The sequence below is a fragment of the Erinaceus europaeus genome, chromosome 18 (genome assembly GCF_950295315.1).
Source record: "Erinaceus europaeus chromosome 18, mEriEur2.1, whole genome shotgun sequence".
In the NCBI taxonomy this organism is placed as follows: Eukaryota; Metazoa; Chordata; class Mammalia; order Eulipotyphla; family Erinaceidae; genus Erinaceus; species Erinaceus europaeus.
The window spans coordinates 16,527,984-16,551,194 of record NC_080179.1 but is presented as its reverse complement, the minus strand read 5'-3'; the positions used below and the strand labels follow the sequence as shown (position 1 = coordinate 16,551,194).

The window sequence follows — 23,211 nt, the reverse complement described above, 5'->3', positions numbered from 1 at the left end:
CATGCTTGAGACTCCAACACTTTATCCACTGTGCCACCTCCCGGACCACCACAGATCTTTTTGGATGGGTGTGTTTGACTCCTTCAGACATATCTTTAGGAGAGGAATTGCTGGGTTATAAGGAAGGTCCATTTGTATCCTTGTTAGAGTTCTCCAGACTGTTCTCCACTGTGGTTGGACCAATTTACATTCCCACCAGCGGTGCAGGAGGGTTCCTTTGTCTGAACTTTGTTCTAATCTTCAGTAGAAGTTCAGTGAGCCTTGACACTATTCTTAATCTTGCATTCTTTTTAGTCTTCTCCATTTCACCCCATGTGAATCATAGGTAACACTATCCAACTGCTTGGTGGAAATGTGATGTGTGATAATGATGCATGTTTTTTTTAAAAATTTTATTTTGCCTCCAGGGTTATCATTGGGGCTCGATGCCTGCACTATGAATCCACTGCTCCTGGAGGCTATTTTTCCCATTTTGTTGCCCTTGTTTTGGTTATTACTGTTATAGCTGTTGTTGTTGGATAGGACAGAGAGAAATCGAGAGGAGGGGAAGACAGAGGGAAGAGAAAGACACCAGCAGACCTGCTTCACTGCTTGTGAAGCCACGCCCTGCAGGTGGGGATCTGGGGGCTCGAACTGGGATCCTTACACTGGTCCTTGCGCTTTGCACCATGTGCACTTAACCCACTGTGCTACTGCCCAGCCCCCAATAATGATGCATGTTAATAACTCTCACTTCAGTTCATAAAAGGAAATAACACCAATAAATAAATGTGCCATACAGTTGTTGCAGTGTGTGCACTCGACCAGGTGCAGCACCACCCAGCCCCCCATACAGTTGTTGTAAGCAAGTCAAGTGGAAGATGCTTACATGAGCCTTAGGAGGCGGCGTCTTGGCTAGAGTGAGGGGTCTAGAAGAATGAGGTTCCAAGTTTGATCACTGGCATCACCTGTGTCAGAGTGATGCTCTGGTTCGTTCTGTCATAAATAAATGAGTCTTAAAAAACAAAAAAAGTGCTCAAAGATTTCCATGAGAAGTTACCTGCCCAATGACTAATACAGCTGGGGAGAAGAAATTTGGATATCCTACTTTTCCGACGTGCATTAGAAGAAAGGTAGATAGATAGATAGATAGATAAAGAAAGAAAGAAAGAAAGAAAGAAAGAAAGAAAGAAAGAAAGAGAGAAAGAGAGAAAGAAAGAAAGAAAGAAGGTGCTCCGGGAAGTGGCGCCGTAGATAAAGCACTGGACTCTTGGGCAGGAGGTCTTGAGTTCTATCCCCGGCAGCGCGTGTACCAGAGTGATAATTGGTTCTTTCTCTCTCTCCTCTATCATTCTTATTAATGAGTTAAAAAAAAAAAAAGAGGGAGGAAGGGAGAGAGATTGAGATAGAAGAGAAAGAGCGAGCTTTGATCTAGCAGGGAGCTTGCTGAAAAGACCTTTTTAGACTTGGGACTATAATCCTTTTAAAAAATTTTGTTGGAACTGAAGAGTCAGAAACCTGAAGCTAATTGACTCAGAAGCCTTCGAATTTGAGCTCATCAAGTAACCAGAAACATTTTGATAAATATCTGTTCTTGCACTTACAGACATATTTTTCATCTTGATTCATGGAAGAGCTACTTCCTCTGGCCAGCTGGTATAACTGACATTAAAACAAACAAAAAAAAGTAATAAAAGTATAGAGCAGGAAGAACTTTGATTTCTCAATAATTAAAAAGAAAAACAAACCAAAAAACCTATAGATAGAAAAATCAAGAAAGAAAGGACCTAATATTTCAGGCAGAGCATATGACAAATCTGGGGTGATGACGGAGAGGTTTACTGGTCCCTCCTCCCACTGCTGACTGTGGTAGAAATAAACAGAAAGTTCTGTCCTCTGTCTCATCATAAAAGGTCATGATGTAAGAAACATCCCACTAGTCATTGAAAGATGAGGATAAAAGACTGGGTGATTACTGAGTCAGAACCTCCCTCTCTAAACAACAGGAATTTGTTTTTTCATCTCAAGGAGTATCCCTCAAAGGGCCAAGTGTGTTCCTGATAATGTATTTACTACTTACACTTGCACATCTCTCTCCTGTCTTTCTCATGAATAAATAAACAAAATCTTAAAAAATATATATGGCTAGATGTTTCTGCTCTGAATATATAACTAAGGTTAAGAAGCACCTATTCTAAAGTCAGCCATGACTTTTCCTTTTATGAAAAACATATGGTGGTGATAACCTCATAAAGTGTCTTTCTTTGCAGCCGAATTGTCCCTTGAGAAGGGCTTTGCATAACGATGAAGTTTAGAAAGGAACACACAGTAACTCAACACATAAGCCTCTCCCAGGGACAGATGGATGGGGTCGAATTTCTAGGACAAATGGACTTCACAAGCCAAAATATTGGCCTTTGTGGTTAATGCATTTCAGTGAGTGACACTTTTTTTTTAGTATTTTATTTCATTTTTATTTCTATTTTTTAATTTTCATTTATAAAATGGAAATATGAGCAGCTCTGGCTTATGCTGGTGTGGGGAATTGAACCTGGATCTTGGAGCCTCAGGCATGACAGTCTGTTTGCATCACCATTATGTTCTCTACCCCTACCCTTTAGTTTTTTTATTTTACTGTCACTGGGGTTATCACTAGGGTTCCGTGCTGGCATTACGAATCTACCACTCCAGGGAGCCATCTCCCCTTTTTCTTTTTTCCTCCCTCCCTCCCTCCCTCTATCTCTTTCTTCTTTCTGTTTCATTTGATAAGACAAAGAGAAATTGAGAGGGAAGGAGGAGATAGAGAGGGAGAAGGATAATAAACACACGAGAGACCCATTTCACTGCTCGCTTATGAAGTGTCCCCCCCCCCCCCCCCCGTGCAGGTGAGGAGCTGTCGGGACTCAAACTTGGCTCTGTGCACATGGTTAATGTGTGTGCTCAACTGGGCGCACCACTGTCCAGCCCCCTCAGTGACTCAGACTTTAAAGGAAGTTCCCATGTCAAAGAAATCACTGTGGGCTGGTGAACTAGCTCCCTGAGATAGTGTGCGGCTGCTTTGCCAGGAGCTTTGAGCCTGGTCCCCACTGCACTGGAAGAAGCTTCACTATGGTGGTCTCTTTGTCTTTCTTTCTGCCTTCATCTAAATAAATAAATAAATAAATAAATAGGTGAAGAAATCATTGTACTGTATTATTTTAAATATTTAAAAAATACTTTACTTTTAAAATATATCTAAATATCTCTGTATTTATTATTTATTTGGATAGACAGACAGAAATCAAGGAGGAGGTAGAAAGGGAGAGAGAAAGAAAGATGCCTGCAGACTGGCTTCACCACTCAGGAAGCTCCCCCTGCCATGCAGGTGGAGGCCGGGGGTTTGAACCAAGGTCCCTGTACACTCTAACACACAGTCTATCAGGTGTGCCACTGACCAGCCCCTTTGTATTTTGGTATTTCTCACAGGAGACTGTGACTGAGAAAATCGCTGTGATGAATAACCACATTTCTTGCAAGCATTTAGAACTGTGAGACTCGGGGTGAAGGCCCTCATCACATCGAAGGAAGCTTCAGTACCGTGTCTCTGTCTGTCACTTTCTCTTCCTCTGCCTCTCTATCAAAAAAAAAAAAGTACTAAGGACTGAAGTGGCCAAAATTATGTCTTCCATTTTTTTTTTTAAAAGCAGGATAGAACTTTAGTTCCGGAAGGATGCTCATTTGACAGAGAAAGCCCAGGGGTGATTGGTGACAGTATGAGACCTTTCCTTGGTTTACTGGCCTCTAGCAGGCAGACCACCTTCTCCTGTTGTCTGGAACGCATTTCAGGAAGCATTTTTTTTTTAAATATTTATTTTATTTATTTATTCCCTTTTGTTGCTCTTGTTGTTATATTGTTGTAGTCATTATTGTTGTCACTGTTGGATAGGACAGAGAGAAATGGAGAGAGGAGAGGAAGACAGAGAGGGGGAGAGAAAGATAGACACCTGCAGACCTGCTTCACCACCTGTGAAGCGACTCCCCTGCAGGTGGGGAGCCGGGGTTCAAACCAGGATCCTTATGCCGGTCCTTGTGCTTTGTGCCACCTGTGCTTAACCCGCTGCGCTACAGCCCGACTCCCTCAGGAAGCATTTTTTTATCAGTTCAAGTGTATGTTAACACGTTTTTCTCACAAACCAAACGTTCTGGAGGTCATTTTTTTAGTTAGCTTTAAGGTATTCCTACTTCTCTCTCAGAACAGTATGCTAGTGGCTTTTTCCCCTCTTAACAAGTATAATTCAAGAACTGGGTCAAGGAGGGGCATGAATAGGGACTTGTGTTCCATCCCCAACACCATGTAAAAAAAACGTCAAGTCGATGGACATTCTACTTCTAAGCAGTGTAAAATTATTTTAGGAGCGCAATACAAAAAGTTCAACAGTAAACAAAAAGAAAAAGAGGATGCTAAGTTAAGTCAAACATTTTCACAAGTATGTTCAATCAAGGGGGGACAAGTACGTTAGCAATATTTTTTGATTTCTAAAAAGTCAGATTTAATAAATTAATAATGGCATGCCAGATAAAAACACAAAGTTACAACTAAAAGCCAACAGAAAATGCTCTGCGCTGTACTTTTTATTGGTGTGGATGATCTACTAAGGTAACAAGGCAGAAAACACAATTCGCTTTTGCTGGAAAAGTATTATGTTAGAGGAGAACTGAGAGAAACAGAAATTAAGCATTTGAGAAAAATAGGCATATGTTAACATCTATGGTAATATAGTCGTCAGCAGTGCTGTTTTCTCTATTGTGTTGCATGTTTTATAAGCATCAGAAACCAATGACATTGAACCCAAAAGAGAAGTCACAACAGATTTACTCTGCAAACATGCTGAATCACAACCACAGACTACCCAGGATGAAGCGGCGGTGCAGGCTTGTCGTCGTCTCTGCATGGGGTTCTCGTGCCAAACAAGGGGGCAATCATGCAGTAGCTCGAATTTCTCTTAACATGATAAATACCCAGGAAACTAGAACTGGAAAGTGTGTGTTCACTGTTGTACAAGGACAGCTGAGCCGTGCTACAAAAACAAAACAAAACAAAATAAAACAAACAAAAACAGAAAGCGCCTGCATTTTCATCTGGTTATATGCCCAAACCTCTAACCAAGAAATAAGTCAGCTAGAAGAGCCCATTAAATTACTATAAAACATTCCTTCATCTGTAAAACATGTTTTCCCCCTCAAACTCAGCATTTAAAATAAAATGTCTTCATTTTTGATAAGCAGCTCTACCACCAGTCTCTGATATCTGATATCGTTCAGCGCAGCCATGGCGTCGAGTTCCGGAGATCTCATGAGGGTTGGGCCAAACACAATTCCAAGGTTCTCTGCATTCATGAGATTCTCCTTTTCATGGAGAGTCACTCTGAAAAACAGAAACAGACGGACAGGACTTCATGTGAGCCCCGGTGTTCTATACTGTGCGTGACTATGCCAACAAAACCAAGGCCTGCCTGTACGAGCTCTTCCTCCAAGTTATATCTCTGCACTTAACTTCAAAACACTGACTTTAGTTAAACTGTGTTACTCATTTAAAACTCCTGGTATTGTTAAGCTCAAGCCTCAAAGTGTCTGTGATGGACTATGGTGGATTCACTTCTATTAGTCGGCTTTCTTGTCACAGCTGCCTGCAGCAGGGGTATCTCAGCTGACAGCAGAGAAATCATCATGCATATTCCATAAAGCCTCCCTCCATTTTATCTATCTTGTTTGCCACAGATTGCTTTTTGGGCTGACTAGTTTGCTGAATGCCTAAGGGGAGAGTGTTCTGGTGGTATTAATAGAAAATGGCGCAGGGTAAGCAACCTTGCCAAGGAGTATAACTGCTTTCACATACTCCTCTCATTGTTACAGAAAGGGTGCAGACTATAATTTGAGAGTTTATCCTTTGTTTCAGTGTGGAATACTTAATTATATCTGAATATGAAGCAAACAAATTTACAAAGGAAGCTGCAAACATCTCAAGCAAAAGTTTTTTGTTTTTGTTTTATTTTGCCTCCAGGGTTACTGTTGGCTTTAGGTGCCTGCACTACAAATCCACTGCTCCTGGAGGCTATTTTTCCCATTTTGTTGCCCTTGTTATCCTTGTTGTCATTATTGTTGCCATTGCTGTTGTTGTGGGAATAGGACAGAGACAAACCAAGAGAGGAGGGGAGACAGAAAGACAGACACCTGCAGACCTGCTTCACCACCCGTGAAGCAACCCCCCTGCAGGTGGGGAGCGGGGCTTGAACCGGGACTCTGATGCCGGTCCTTGTGCTTTGAGCCATGTACGTTTAACCCGCGGTGCTACCGCCCGACCCCCACTTAAGCAAAAGTTTTAACAGGAATATTTTCACTCTTCAAAAGCAGCATGAGTTGAACATCTATTTCTAGATTACTCATACTTCAAAGGATACAAATAGAAGTCACGTTTTATTGTCTTTTTGTTTCTGATTGGTATTACAATTTTGAAGCCCCAAAATTACTAAAACTTGGACTTAACAACTAAAAAAACAAATGAACAAACAAACAACAAAAACAAACACCTTAGTGTCAACTGGTAAAAAAACTGAGGGTGAGCAAGCAGAGGAATGAAACTAAATCAACTCCTGGACCATAAGTTTCTATTTTATTGATTTCACATTAGTTTGTAGCACTATAAGATTTTAGTGGTACAGTTTCACATGTGTATGTGTCTTATGTATACAACTCCCTGTAAGCAACATCAAAGTCCTTGTACTATCACACCACCTGAAACCTTCCCCCATCCCTTCTATTCTTTGGTTTTTTGTTTGTTTTCATTTATAAAAAGGAAACACTGACAAAACCATAGGATAAGAGGATTCAACTTCGCACAATTCCCACCACCAGAACTCCATGTCTCATCCCCTGCCCTGACAGCTTTCCTATTCTTTAACCCTCAGGGAGTATGGATCCAAGGTCATTGTGGGCTGCAGAAGGTGGAAGGTCTGGCTTCTTTAACTGCTTCCCCGCTGAACATGGGCCTTGGCAGGTCAATCCATACTCCCAGCCTGCCTCTCTCTTTCCTTAGTGTGGCAGGACTCTTTTTTTTTAACCAGAGCACTGACCAGCTCTGGTTTTTGGTTGTTCAAGGGATTGAACCTGGGACTTTGTAGCCTCAGCTCAGGCATGAGAATCTCTTTGCATAACTATTATGGGGACTCTGTTTTTAACAGAGCACTGCTCAGCTCTGGATTATGATGGTGCTGGCTGCGATTGAATCTGGGACCCCAGAGCCTCATGCATGGGAGTCTGTTTGCATAACCATTATGCTATCTGCCCCGGTCGCCTCCATTGTTTGTAGTAGTCACCATGAAGAGCCTATTTTGGAGCAATAAGCAAGAAAAGTAGGCCTTCCTGCAAGTTGCTTTGTTCTTGCTTTATTACGCTAACGACAGCATCTCTAGAGCCACAACCTTTTCCCTTTCTACGAAAATTAATGCATGTCCTTGGCAGACTACCGGCACTGCTGGCATACTTGCAAACCTATACTTGGGACTGCGAATACACTTCTGTCAGAATCAGGTGTGCATCTGGAAATGTACAGAGTATTTTTAGCTTCCCTACTCAACTTCACAAATGGGCAGTTTCGTACCAGAGGGCTATGCAGTTGTGCATTTATTTATTCAAGAGATCAGTTGCCCTTTCATTCACCTTCGTTTCATTCTATTCTTAAAATCTGGATGCAACACAAGCATAAGCTTCAAAGCCTGTGACTTGCCTCTTTAGATGAGCCATGAGGTACCGGAGGGTTTCGCAGTGAGCAGGTGGCAGCAGTTTCAAGGCTTCATGAAGTGTTTCTAGTTGCTCGTCGGGATCCATGATTTCTAAAGGAGCAAGTTGAATACCAAGAAGAGAAACTTTAACACGCAGCTAATTCTATTCTTATGGTGAGCTTCCGAAACGGCTAGAAATACTTTCTCATGGACTTGGAAAATGTTTTTTAAGGTTCAAGTGCTATAATCCCCATAGTTTCACCTTAACATCATAACACTTTTACGTTTTATTTATTTATTTTTTTGTTATTGGATAGGGTAGAGAGAAAATGAGAGAGCAGGGGAAGGGAGCCAGAGAGGGAGAAAGACAGACACCCGCAGACCTGGTTGGCTGCTTGTGAAGAGTCTGGCCTGCAGGTGGGGAGCCGGGGGGCTCGAACCCAGATCCTCGCATGGGTCCTTGCGATTGGTACTGTGTGCACGTAACCCAGTGTGCCACTGCTCAGCCCCCATGTCATAACACTTTATATGGAGTTTCGGGGGCAACCACCCAGTTCTTTCATTCGAGTGTCTTGGACTCTGGCAACTCTGGTAATTGGATATTGGATAGATAGCCTGTAACTTACGAAAATTCAGACATATATGTGATAGAAACCTATGCTTTCAAATAAGGTAATTGTAGAACATTAAAAACATATATAAGGGATGTTGCACTGTTCAAAATATTTGAATATTCCCTATCAGCAATGATATAGAACCTATACTACCATACTACTCACCGTAACCCCAGCCAGAGTCTTGGTAACAGATATTTATGCCTTCATTTTAGACCAAGACATTTATCATCTGACATTTATTTCCTTTATTCAGTAGATATAGTTTAAAATTATTTTGTATTATGTAGAAAATAAAATCTATCCTGAAAGCACAAAACTCTTCAGCTTCGGCTATTCAGAGGAATAAAATGCAATTTCTAATGTTTTCAGTGAGCATGGGATCTCTGAAAAATACGCAACTCTTCCAAAGGTATGAACTTTGAAGGGAGTCACCTTCCTTTGGGTATTTTACTTCTGTTGTGTTGGTCAAAAAAACTTGGAAAAGAAAATCACGTGTTTTTTTTTAGTTCATAGATCAAATTTCTGACTATCTCCATAATCAGAAATGAGAAAAATTTATGGAATTCTGTGTTGTCACAAAAAACATGCCAGCATATCCCTGATTTTACCCGAATGTGAAGATAAGGTAGCTTTAGTGTGGAATTTCAGGGCAATTCTAGTAGGAACCCAAAATGTTGACCCTTCATCAACAGTAGCCTCAAAATGCCTGGAAGGCCACATCTGCCCATAATTAAAAACACATGGGCAAGAATCCTACCCGTGCTGCTCATGAAGCAAAGCGACTCAATGACAATGTACTGAAGTCCAGTAAGAGCCGATGGAAGAAGAGGATGGAATATTCCGAGCTTGGCAGAGGAGACTGGATAAGTTTCAGAGCTTGAAAAATGATCGAAGTTTCCTCAGAATTCTAGACTTTCTTTTTCTGTTTTTTTCTTTTTTTTAATATTTATTTTTATTTATTTATTCCCTTTTGTTGCCCTTGTTGTTTTATTGTTGTAGTTATTATTATTGTTGTTATTGTCGTTGTTGGATAGGACAGAGAGAAACGGAGAGAGGAGGGGAAGACAGAGAGGAGGAGAGAAAGATAGACACCTGCAGACCTGCTTCACCGCCTGTGAAGCGACTCCCCTGCAGGTGGGGAGCCGGGGCTCGAACCGGGATCCTTATGCCGGTCCCTGCGCTTTGCGCCACCTGCGCTTAACCCACTACACTACAGCCTGACTCCCCTTTTTCTATTTTTTAAAGAATGTTATTTGAGGGGCTGGGAGATGGCATACCCACTTGAGGGCACAGGTACACAGTTCTGTCCCCCCCATTATCTATCTACTTGCAAGGGGGAAGCTTCCTGAATGGTGAAGCAGTGTTGCACGTGTCTCTTCTCTCTAGTTCTACCTTTCCCCTCAACTCCTCTTTGCAACTAAAAATGAATGCGATATTTTTTTGCTAAGATAAATAATGCGTAATCTTTAATTTTTTTTCAGTATTTATTTATTCATTCACTTTTGTTGCCTTTGTTGTTTTTGCATAATCTTTTAAAAATTTTCTTTATTGGGGAATTAATGTTTTATATCTGACAGTAAGTACAATAGTTGGTACATGCATAACATTTCTCAGTTTTCCATATAACAATATATCCCCCACTAGGTCCTCTGTCATCCTTTCTGGACCTATATTCCCCCCGCCGCCCCCAACCCCAGAGTCTTTTACTCTGGTACAACACGCCAATTTCAGTGCAGGTGCTACATGTGTTCTTTCTTGTGATCTTGGTTTTCAACGTCTGCCTGAGAGTGAGAACATCCCTTATTCATCTTTCTGTTTCTGACTTATTTCACTTAACATGAATTTTACAAGCTCCATCCAAGATCGGCTAAAAATGGTGAAGTCACCATTTTTTATAGCTGAGTAGTATTCCATTGTGTGTGTGTGTGTATACACACACACACACACACACACACACACACACAATTTGCTCAGCCACTCATCTGCTGTTGGACACCTGGGTTGCTTCCAGGTTTTGGCTATTACAAATTGTGCTGCCAAGAACATATGTGTACACAGATCTTTCTGGGTTCCTTAGGATATATTCCCAGGAGAGGAATTGCAGGATCATAGGGTAGGTCCATTTCTAGCCTTCTCAGAGTTCTCTAGACTGTTCTCCACAGAGACTGGACCAATTGATATTCCCACCAGCAGTGCAGGAGGGTTTCTTTGACCCCACAACCTCTCCAGCATTTACTGCTACTACCTTTTCTGATGTATGACATTCTCACAGGAGTGAAGTGGTATCTCATTGTTGTCTTTATTTGCATTTCTCTGACAATCAAAGACTTGGAGCATTTTTTCATGTGTTTCTCAGCCTTTTGGATCCCTTCTATGGTGAATATTCTGTCCATGTCCTCTCCCCATTTTCGGGTGGAGTTATTTGTGTTCTTGTGGTTGAGTTTGGCAAGTGCTTCATATATTCTGGTTATTAGCCTCTTGTCTGATGTATGGCATGTAAAGATCTTCTCCCATTCTGTGATGGGGTCTCTTGGTTTGGGTAGTGGTTTCTTTTGCTGTGCAGAAGCTTTTTAATTTGATGTAGTCCCATAGGTTTATGCTTGCCTTAGCTTCTTTGTAATTGGATTTGTTTCATTAAAGATGTCTTTAAAATTTATGTGGAAAAGAGTTCTGCCAAGATTTTCCTCTAAGTATCTGATAGTTTCTGGTTTAACATCCATGTCCTTGATCCACTTGGAATTTACGTTTGTATTTGGTGAAATAGAGTGGTTCAGTTTCATTCTTCTGCATGTTTCAACCCATTGTTTCCAACAAAATTTGTTGAAGAGACTCTGCTTTCCCCATTTAATAGTCTGGGCACCTCTGTCAAAGATTAGATGTTCATAGGTGTGGGGGCTTACTTGTGGGCTCTCAATTCTATTCCACTGGTCAGTGTGTCTATTCATGTTCCAGTACCAAGCAGTTTGGATGACAATGGCTCTATAATACAATTTTGAGGTCTGGGAATGTGATACCTCCAGTTCTGTTCTTTCTTCTCAAGATTGTTTTTGGCAATTCTAGGTCTTTTCTGGTTCCAGAGAAACATTTGTAGCATTTGTTCTATTCTCCAAAAAAATGTGGTTAGGATCTCGATGGGGATAGCATTAAATCTGAATATGGTTCTAGGTAGTATATTCATTTTGATGATGTTAATTCTTCCAACCCATGAACATGGAATATCTTTCCACTTCTTTGTGTCTTTTTCAATTTCCTTGAGTAGTGACTCATAATTTTCAGTATACAAGTCTTTCACTTCTTTGATTAGGTTTACTCCTAGATATTTTATTGTTTTTGTTGGTATAGTAAAAGGAATTGAGGTCTGAATTTCAACTTCTTCTAACTTAGTGTTTACACAGAGGAATGCCACTGACTTTTGAATGTTAATTTTGTAGCCTGGCACCTTACTGTATTGCCTGATGATATCCAAAAGCTTCTTGTTGGATTCCTTAGGTTTTTCTATGTATACTATCATGTCATCTGCAAATAGGGAGAGTTTGACTTCTTCTCTTCCAATCTGTATGCCTTTAATTTCTTGCTATGGCAAGAACTTCCAACACTATGTTGAATAGTAATGGTGATAGTGGGCAACCCTGTCTAGTACCTGATCTGAGGGGAAATGCTTCCAGTTTTTCACCATTGAGTATGATGTTGGCTGTAGGTTTGCTATATATAGACTCCACTGTCTTTAGGAATTTTCCATCTGTTCCCATTTTTTGTAGTGTTTTGATCATAAAGGGATGTTGTATTTTGTCAAAGGCTTTCTCTGCATCTACTGATATGACCATGCGTTTTTTTGGTCTTGCATTTATTGATGTGGTGGATCACATTGATTGATTTACATATATTAAACCAACCTAGCATCCCTGGGATAAACCCCACTTGGTCATGATGAACAATCTTTTTAATATATTGCTGTATCCTGTTGGCTAGAATTTTGTTCAATATTTTATCATCTATGTTCATCAGAGATATTGGTCTGTAGTTTTGTTTTTTGGTTGTGTCCCTGTCTGCTTTTGGTATCAAAGTGATGTTGGATTCATAGAAGCTAGAAGGAAGTATTCCAGTGTCTTCATTCTTCTGGTACTAACTCTTCCTTGAAGGTTTTGTAGAATTCATTTGTAAAACCTTCTGGTCCAGAACTTTTATTCTTGGGAAGGTTTTTGATGACTGTTTTAATTTCATTAGCTCTGATGGGTCTGTCCATGTTATCTAGTTCCTCTTTACTTAATTTTGGAAGTCCGTAGGTATCTAGGAAATCGTCCATGTCTTCCAGGTTCTCTAGCTTGGTGGCATATATTTGTTCATAGAAGTCTCTCATGATATGCTGAATTTCTGCGGTGTCTGTTGTGATTATCTCCTCTTTCATTTATGATCCGATTTATTTGGGTCTTCTCCTTTTTTTGTTTTGTGTGTATGGCTAAAGGTTTGTCAATTATGTTCAGTCTTTTAAAGAACCAACATTTACTTTGATTGATCTTTTGTATGGTTTTCTTATTTTCAATGTTATTTATGTCTGCCCTAACTTTTGATATTCCTGTCCTTCTGGTTGCTTTAGGGTTCCTTTGTTCTTCTTCCTCTAGGTTTTTAAGATGTGCAATCAGGCTGTTTATTTGTGCTTTTTCTTATTTCCTAATGTGTGCTTGTATGGCTGTGAACTTCCCTCTCCGTACTGCCTTAGCTGTGTCCCAAATATTTTGATAGATTGTGTCTTCATTTTCATTGAACTCTCAAAACATTTTGATTTCTTCCTTTATTTCCTCTTTGACCCAGTAGTTGTTAAGTAGTGTACTGTTGAGCTTCCAAATTTTGGGACTATTACTAATCTTTTGTTGATAGTTAAGTGTTAGTTTAATTCCACTGTGGTCTGAGAATATGCTTGGGATGATTTCAGTGCTCTTGAATTTGCTGGTGTTGTCTTTGTGGCCTAACATATGGTCTATCCTTAAGGATGATCCATGTGGACTTGAGTAAAATGTGTATTCCAGTTTCCTGGGATGAATGACTCTGAAAATGTCCAATAGTTCTACTTTATCTATCTCCTCATTTAGCTCCCTCATGTCTTTAATGATTTTCTGCCTGGAAGATCTGTGGAGTTGAGAGAGTGGGGTGTTGAACTCCCCTACTATGACTGTGCTGCTGCTAATAGATTGCTGTAGCTCTTTCAGTAGATGTTTGATATATTTAGTTGGCTTCTCATTGGATACATAGATGTTAATAATTGTTAAGTCCTCTTGATTGACTGGTCTGCTGAACATTAAGTAGTGTCCATCCCCATCTTTTACAATTTTAATTATTTTAAAGTCTATTGTGTCAGATATGAGAATAGTTGTTCCTGCCCTTTTTTGTGGGACATTGGCTTGTATGATAGTTTTCCATCCTTTCACTTTGAGTCTGTGTTTGTCTTGTTGAGTTAGATGGGTTTCCTGTAGACAGCATATTGTTGGGTTATGTTTTCTGATCCATCTTCCTTCTCTGTGCCTTTTAATAGGTGAATTCAGGCCATTGACCTTTATTGATATCATAGATTGAAGATATTTTAACGCCATTCTTGTAGACTTTTAGAGTGTTCTGATATATGGCCTATTTATGGTGGTCTGACTGTTTATAGGAGACCTTTCAGAACTTCTTTCAGGCCAGGCTTGGTGATAGTTGATTATTTCAACTGTTGCTTGTCTGAGAAGATTTTTATGCCTCGATCTAGTCTGAATGACAATCTAGAAGGATACAGTAGTCTTGATTGAAAGCCTTTCTCATTGAGCACTCAATAGGTATTATCTTGCAATTCTCTTCGGTACTGTAGTGTTTGTGTAGAGAATTCTGCTGCTAATCTTATGGGTTTTCCTCAGTAGGTGACTCATTGTTTTTCTCTTGCAGCCTTCAGGATCCTTTCTTTATCCTTACTCCTTTCCATTCTAAACATGATGTGTCTTGGTGTCTTTAAGTCTGGGTTAATTCTGTTTGGGACCCTCTGTGCTTCTTGAATCTTTATGTCTTTGATGTTGTCTAGACTAGAGAAGTTCTTAGCTATTATGTCCTGAAGAATGCTTTCTTCCCCTCCCTCTCTTTCTTCCTCTGGTAAGCCAATAATGCATATTATATCTTTTGAAGTCATCCCGTAGGTCTCTGTTGTTTTCAGAATCTCTTAATCTCCCTTTTTTTTAGATCTCTTCCTTCTTTTCTAGTTGTCTCTAATTTGTCCTCGATCTTGCTAATTCTGTCTTCAGCCTCATTTATTCTATTCTTCTGCCCTCTACTGTTTTCTGGAGTTCATGTATTTTGTTACCCTGTTCTGATACTGTTTTAGCTTGTTCAGCTAGTTGTGTTCTTAGTTCAGCTATTTCAGCTTTCAGCTCTCTAATAACCTTGAGGTAATTAGTGTTTTCTTCCAGGGTCTCATTGGTTGTTTTTGTATTTCTGATGACAATTCTTTCAAACTCTTTACTCACTCCTGTGATTATTTCCTTAACTAGTGTTTGGATGTTGACATCATTATTTTGTGCTTCACCCTTTGAGGTGCTGTTAGCTGGACTCTTGTCCTGGTTCATTTCTCCAATATTACTTCTTGTTGCATTAACCATTTTATGTAGTATGTTATGAGGTCCGTTTCTCAGTACTTTTCAAATTACTGATCACTCTTGCCTGGATTGACTTGTGTCTAAGTAAGGTAATGAAAGAGCTCACAGTTGTGGAAACTGACAGTTGTTTCAACAGTATTTTAATCCCTGAGTTGGAGCTCAGTGGCTTAAAAGCCTCTTTTGTTCTTTTTCTTCTCTATAAGCTATGGGGGCCTGAGGGCTTTTAAACTATAAGTAGACTTCTTAGCTTAATCCCTCACTCCTGACCAAGAGATAAAGCAGGGTGGGGCAGAGATAATCCAGTGGTTATGCAAAGAGATTCTCACAGCCCCACTGCTAGGCTTCTCCTGAGTTTCCTGGTTAGTTCTCTCTCCCCCGGTGTCAGCAGAGGGTCTGCCGGTGGCTGCTCCAGATTCTGAGGGCAGTAGCAATGGAGACTCACAGTTGCATCTGGTGAGTCTTAGGGGAGCCATCCCCTTGTTGGTGAAAGAGACTGGAGGTGGTGTCTCAACTGGTAAACTGCCAGAATGTTACCAGCCACTTAATCTCTCCCTAGGCTCCTCTCTGTCCACGTACCACTCGTATTTGCACTCACCGGTGATTTGGCGGGTTCCTGAAGTCGTTGTAGTCCTGTCTTGTTATGGTCCCAGGTGCTCTCCTTTGGTATCCCTAGTTGACGCCAGAGAGGAGAGGAGAGAAACACAACTGCTGCTGCTCCATAGCCCTACCTCTGGAAGTCCTGCATAATCTTTTTTAAAAAAATTATTTATTTATTTTCCGTTTTGTTGCCTTTGTTTTTTATTGTTGTTGTAGTTATTGTGGTTCTTATTGATGTCGTAGTTTTTAGATAGAACAGAGAGAAATGGAGAGAGGAGGGGTAGACAGAGAGGGGGAGAGAAAGATAGACATTTGCAGACCTGCTTCACCACTTGTGAAGGGACTCCTCTACAGGTGGGGATCCAGGGGCTCGAACTGGGATCTTTATGCCGGTCCTTCTGCTTGGTGCCACATGCGTTTAACCTGCTGCACTATCACCCGACTCCCAATAATGCATAATCTTATACTGCAAATCCTTTAGCGATTTCTACTTCTCTACAGTAATACCAACATAAGACACTAAAATCCAGTCATTAAATTTCTAGAAGATAAAAAAAATCCTATTTACTATAGAAAATCATTAGCTGGTTTTTACTTACCTATCCTTTTTTTTCTTCTTATTTTCTCTTTTGTTGCCTTTGTTGTTTTATTGTTGTAGTTATTATTGTTGTTGTTGATCTTTCTATTCTTTTTTTTTCCCTTTTGTTGCCCTTGTTGTGGTTATTATTATTGTTGTTGATGCCGTTCGTTGTTGGATAGGACAGAGGGAAATGGAGAGAGGAGAGGAAGACAGAGAGGGGGAGGGAAAGACAGACACCTGCAGACCTGCTTCACCACCTGTGAAGCGACTCCCCTGCAGGTGGGGAGCTGGGGGCTCGAACTGGGATCCTTATGCCAGTCCTTGCACTTTGTGCCACGTGCACTTAACCCACTGCACTACTGCCCGACTCCCTTACCTATACTTTTTATCACAGGAATAATTACTTTGAAATACCACTATTCTGGAAATTGAAAGACATCTTACTTGCCTTTTAATTCCACAATTAATGTTTGTAAGGAAAAACTTGAGAGAAAAATAAATCATTGTATTGGTAGGCAAGCAAGCAAACACAGTTCCCAGCTCACAGAGAGCTTATTTCCTACTGGCAAGTGACTGAAGGATGTGATATCATCTGTGCAAAGACAGAGGCAAGTGCTATGGGGAGAAACACAAAAACATCAGTGTAGGACATAGTGGGAATGTTGGGGTGGTCAAGACTGACCTCAGTGAAAAAGAAGGTTTTGAGTAGAGGCTTTGAGGGAGTTGTGCAATCAGTCAAGTAGAGACCTGGGAAGCAACGGTTCCAGTAAAATAAAACAGAGAAACAGCCAAGCTGCAGGAGAGTGAGAAGAGGGGAGTAGGAGGAAGTGTCTGTCTTGTCAGGTACTTAGGGTATTCTAAGGACTTAACATTTCCTGAGGAAAGCAGAAATACTGAACAAAGATTTACATTTTTAACAGTATTTCTCCACAAGTTGCCGTGTGGGAAACAGACCATGAAAGGGCAAGAGTAACAGCATAAAGAACCTTCTCATCATCATTAGAAAAAGTCAGTCGTTTAGATTAGGTGGTGGCAGTGAAGGGGAATTATAGCTGGATTCTGGGAATATTTTGCAAGCAAAGATCACAGAGTTGAAGGGGATACAAGAAGGAGAACAAAAAGTGAGGGTGTTTTGGTTTTTTTGTTTTTGCCACCAAGGTTATCACTGGGGCTCAGTGCCTACACAGATTCCACGACCGTTGGTGGCCATTCTCCCCTGTCTCCTTTTCTTTTTATGTGTTAGGACATTGAGAGGGCAGAGGGAGAGATAGAGGGAGAGAGACAGAGAGACACCTGCAGACCTACTTCACCATTCGCGAAGGCTCCCCCCCTGCAGGTGGGGAGTTGGGGCTTGAACCCTGGTCCTTGTGCATGGTGTTTGTATTCAGCTGGGGGTGGCACCATTCACCCCCCCCCCCGCCCCAGATTTTGGGCTTTAACTGTGAGGATGAAGTCTTCATGCAATTAGAGATGGCAAAGATTATAGATGGGAGAGGTTTGGTGGGAGAAATTAAGATTTCAGCGTGAGTTGTCTTTCAAATTCTGAATGAATGTGTTGTGTGCAAGGATAGTTTTATCATGGATACAGCTGTTCACCAGCTAACTGGCTAGGGAAAAGCTGTACTTTTACAGTGACTGGGTATTTTTCAAAGAACATACTGTAGAAAATGTACAGCTATATAACCTCTCAGAGTATCAAAAAAAAACACCTCTTAACATCCCATGATTCTTTAAAAAACTATTGTATTTATTTATTGATTAGATAGAGACAGAAAACAAGAGGGAAGGGGGTGACAGAGAGGGAGAGAGACAGAGAGACACCTACAGCCCTGCTTTACCACTTGAAAAGCTTTCCCTCTGCAGGTGAGGACCAGGTGCTCGAACTTGAGTCCTCACACATTACAACATGGGAGCTCAATCAGGTGCGCCACCACCCAGCCCCTTCCCATGATTCTCAACACAACATTATCTTGACTCACGGAACAAATACTTATCAACCATCTATTCTGAAAGCAAGGGATCAAAGGCTCTGCGAGAAAATAAACACAAGCAAGCAAATGACTGTCCAAAATCAGTTTACACAGTGAATATAACCACCCAACAAGAGGGAGAAATGGCCCATGGCCAAGAAACAGAGGTGACAGAGGAAGAGATGGCATCTGAGAGAGTTCTCCAAGGATTTTAAAATGTGGACAACTGTAGGGGCAGGAAACAAGCACTTTGAACACAGACCAAGCTCTTCTGAAATATGCATTGGTCATTCTTTATAGGAAAACCCAAATTACAAGAACAGACTTAGCTGAGGACAAGGGGTCAGGTGGTGGCAGAGTTGCCGGAACAACTCAGCAAGTTCTCATTTCTCAGGCTTCTCTTTTGGAAATTTAAATTGCTTAGGACAAAGATGCCTGGTGGGTGGATTTTTCCTCCCCTACTCTGAGTTTATCTGACTCACTCAATGTGGCTCTCTGAGTCAGGCAGTTTTACTAAAATCTCCTGAGAATAGAGTTTCTAGATTGGTTGACCAGAGGATGATTTCCATATTCACTATTACCAGGAACTCAAGTTTGGTTAGGATGTGTCCGTGCATGTTGGGCTTGCTGCTTCTTTCTTTTCTTTTCTTTTCTTTTCTTTTCTTTTCTTTCTTTCTTTCTTTCTTTCTTTCTTTCTTTCTTTCTTTCTTTCATTCTCCTTCTCTCTCTCTCTCTCCCTCCCTCTCCTTCTGATAAAGACTTATTTATTTATGAGAAAGAGGTAGAAAGAGCCAGAGCATCATTCTGGCACATGTGTTGCTGGGCGCTGAGCTGAGGAGCACATGCTTGAGAGTCAAACACTGTCCACTGCGTCATCTCCCAGACCTCAGGCAGTGATTTCTTAACTAGGGCGAGGGAGTGAGGAAGAAAGGCTGGGAAGACCAAGACATCTGGATGATTTATAGGAGCATTTCCAGGGGATTATAAGATTGCCAAGCTTTTAGATAGGATCTCCTGGCCTCCACTTTTATGTTCCCTTTTCATTTCCTGCAGCCTCTCCCTTTTAGCTCTCAACTTGCAGGCTTTCCACAGGAGGCTGCAAAAGAGCAGAACTCAAACAGCTCTGAAAGTAGAGAAGTTTTAACCTGAAACTTGTGGGCTGTGCTGTTGTCATGGGATGCTAGCAAATGCCAATCACTGAGATCTAAAGAACATGGTCCAAACCTTTATTGGAAATGAGAGATTAAAAACGATCGTTCAAGAGCATCCAGAAAGTTCAGTTAAACCTGTCCTTCACTCGGGGTCCTTTCCTGACTTCATTCCCTGTAGAAGTCTGTTCTCTTCCATTAGAAGAGCTAGGCAGTGTGCGAAGTGCAGAGCACAAGGGCTTTTGGATGGTAGACAGCGGCGAGTCTGAATGCCAGTGCCACCTCTCCTAGTGATGCAACCTCAAGCAATGTTTTTATGCCACACAGTGAACATCTTTCCAAGATAATATCATGGGTACAAAATGCCTAGTGTGAACCCTGTTATCTAGCATAGGCTCTGTAAATTTTCACTTCACTAAGCTTCCTTATCTGCCTACACAGATGAGAGGATGGTATATGCAGAGATATCTAAGTGTCTACAAAGTGAAACAAGACTCTTGCTAGAAAAGACAAGTACAAGGACATAATGATCCACAAAAAAATTCTATCAACATCAAACATACATAATCGCTGTTTATACTGTATGTAAACAGTATGCCAGGAGTTTGGGATTACATTTCAAAAACAGCTGAAATTATAAGAAGGAATGTGTAACTTGGTTTAGGATAGTTTCAGTCTTTTTAGTTTGATTTTTTTATTCTAGAGACAAAGAGGCAGAGAGAGAGAGAGAGAGAGTGAAAGAGACCATATCACTGAAGCCTCCTTCAATGCTGTGAGGCTCTGTCTAGGGTCTGGCTAGCACACATTATTCAGATGAGCCCAAGATATCCACCGGCCCAGGATATTTTCGTTCTTATAATGTACTTTGAAGAGATATCTGAGGGGTGAGGTAAGGGGGATTCCTGATGTCAGACAGGAGGGTTGTTTAAGATACAAGCAAGGTCACTTGAGGTGGACGGGTCCTGAAATGAGTGCAGCCTAGAATGCTCCTAGCTATGCCCACAGAATGCGAGCTCAGACCTACTGGGATGCAGAGATTGCAGAGTCTCTAGATCAGACTGATGGGGTTTACAGTTTATAGTATTTATATACTATCCTCATATCAGGAAGCTACTCTCTGCCCTGACCCAGCTTTCTAGTCCTATTCCCAACTCTGACACCATCTCCCCAGACAATACCTTTAGCCCACCATGTTAGCTGTTGGGCTCAGGCAAGATTAGTAAAGTCATGGGCACGTTAGAATATACTGAAAGGACTGTGAGAGAGAGCTTATGTGCACACGTATCCATAAACTACTGCAAAATATATACCTGAAAGCAGAAGTACACTAGAGTTTGCAGTGAGTACCTCCCTAACACTTCCTCTCCACTATTCCAAGCTTGGGATCCATGATTGCTCAACAAATTGTTTGGCTTCATATGTTAACTCTCTTTTCAATCACCAGGTTCCAGATGCTACCAGGATGCTGGCTAGGCTTCCCTGGATTGAAGACCCCACCAATGTGTCTTGGAGCTCCGCTTCCCCAGAGACACACCTTACTAGGGAAAGAGAGAGGCAGACTGGGAGTATGGACCGACCAGTCAATGCCCATGTTCAGCGGGGAAGCAATGACAGAAGCCAGACCTTCTACCTTCTGCAACCCTCAACGACCCTGGGTCCATGCTCCCAGAGGGCTAGAGAATGGGAAAGCTACCACGGGAGGGGGTGGGTTATGGGGATTGGGTGGTGGGAATTGTGTGGAGTTGTACCCCTCCTACCTTATGTTTTTGTTCATTAATCCTTTCTTAAATAAAAAATTTTAAATAAATAAATAAAAACTGAAAAGAAAAAAAAAAGAATATACTGAAAATAGACTTCCTAGCTCTTTTCAAACTGGAGACCCCAAATCTCATCTGTTCTGTTCTTACTTTTAGGCTCCTGATTACTCAACAATTTGTTCTGCTTTATATCTTAATGCTTTTCAGCCACCAAGTTCCAGATGCTATTGTGACGCCAACCTGACTTCCCTGGGCAGCTGACTTCACCAGAGTGTCCTAGAACCCCACCTCTCCAGAGCCATACCCCACTAGGGAAAGACAGAAACAGGCTGGGGTATGGACTGACATGCCAACGCCCATGTTTAGCGGAGAAGCAATTACAGAAGCCAGACCTCCCACCTTCTGTACCTCATAATCATCCTAGGTTTTTTGGTAAAAAAAAAACAAAAAACAGGAAAGCTTAGAATGCAGGGGATGTGATAAGGAACTCTGGTGATGGGAGTTGTACCCCTCTAATACTATGGTCCTATCAATCGAACATTATTAAGTGACTTTAAAAAAAAGACATAAGGAAGACAAGTGTTATGGAAGAGTAACAAAGATAAAAAGAGGCTTTCCTCAGTAACTAAAATGAGTGTGAGGGAAGAAGGGAAGGAAATTTGAGAAAAAGGACTTGCAATCCAGTAAGGAGGGCTTGAATTTTTCTGCTAAGTAGATAACTGTAGTTGTGCAGAACTCAGAATTTGAGTGTGAATCATGGCTCTGTCCTCTACTAATTGGATGCCCTCAGGTTAAGCACAGAAGCCAGGCTTCAGTCTTAGTCCCCAGCATCATGGGGACAAGAACACAGTGTGTCTGAACCCCACTTCAGCCCTGGGGCTCAGAACAAACTGAGGACTGAGCAGCCCTTTGTGTGGTAGCACGGGTTTCCACATTAGCAGCAATCAGACCTACCTCTCTGGGGAGGAAACGTCTGCCCCATGAAATAAGAACCAGGACGGTCCCTGAGACATGCTTCATGATTGACAGTAAATCCATCACAAAATGAAGGCAGTTACATCCCAATGGAACAGATCTCGGGGTTTTTAAGTTTCTAACTTGGGACTTTGCAAAAATAAATTGAATCCTCATGGCTTGTTCTCTGCATGAGTTTGAGCTGACCCATAAGAAACGAGGGTTCTATGAACTCACAACAGAAAACTTCCACAAAAATCTCTGAGAATTAAAACTTAAAAGTCAGAATGAAGAAACTTTGTCCTTGATTAAATTTCAAAGTTAAAAAAGCAAGTCGGTGTTTGTAAGGAAGTGATGTTATTACTTAAAGATCAAGACAACATATGGATATTTAAAGGGGAAAAAGCTAGCAACAGAAATAGCTTATCTCAAAAAAAAAAAAAAAAAGTAATACCAGCAACTTGAAAATCAGTTAAGAATTCCCTTAACTGGGAAATGTTATGCATGTACAAACTATTGTATTTACTGTGGGATGTAAAACATTAATTCCCCAATAAAGAAATTAAAAAAAATAAAATAAATAAAAAAGAATTCTCTTCTTTGAAAAAAAACAGAACGATTATTATTATTATTACTTTTTTTTTTTGCCTCTAGGGGTATCTCTGGGGCTCAGTGCCTATGCTATGAATCCACTGCTCCTGGCAGTCTTTTTTGAATTTATTTATTTTTTATTGGGTAGGACAGAGAGAAATTGAGAGAAGAGGGAAGGATAGAGAGGGAGAGAGAAAGATAGACACCTGCAGACCTGCTTCACCAATTGAGAAGCAACCCCCCTACAGTTGGGGAGGCAGGGCTCCAACCAGCATCCTTGTGTCAGTCCTTGAGATTAGCACCATGTGTTCTTAACCTGGTGTGCCACCACCCAAAAAACCATGAATTATAGGTATGACTTTGTGTGTGTGTGTGTGTGCCGTAAATAAAATGAACAATTGAGCCTTTGCTTTGCCATAATTTCAACTTAACTTAACTTAAAGAAATTAGTTCTTGTTCCTTAAAGTTTGATCTATGAACCGGTGCCAGTCTACAGGTGGCCTATTCATGATCTCTCACAGGGTGAGTAAGGACACTGAGAGAGAACTGAGGAAGTCTTAGGGCAATCTGACTTGAGTAATTTTCTGCTTGCTGAATCTAACAACAAAATATTGGGCTCTGATTTTTAAAGATTTTAAATCTTTTTA

General features: G+C 41.0%; 1 protein-coding gene across 7 annotated transcripts in view; it reads right to left on the bottom strand.

Annotated features, from left to right (window-relative positions):
* Nucleotides 1-4,572: 4,572 nt before the first annotated feature.
* CHN1 (chimerin 1) overlaps nt 4,573-23,211 on the bottom strand; it is a 183,287-nt gene continuing 164,648 nt past the window's right edge. For all 7 annotated transcript variants that reach the window (XM_060177688.1, XM_060177690.1, XM_016188858.2 and 4 more), the window contains 2 exons: nt 7,742-7,847; nt 4,573-5,383 (listed from right to left, as the gene is read on the bottom strand). In XM_060177688.1, the coding sequence (XP_060033671.1) occupies nt 5,212-5,383; nt 7,742-7,847 (278 nt within the window). In that variant the 3' untranslated portion in view covers nt 4,573-5,211. The remainder of the gene's footprint in view (nt 5,384-7,741; nt 7,848-23,211) is intronic.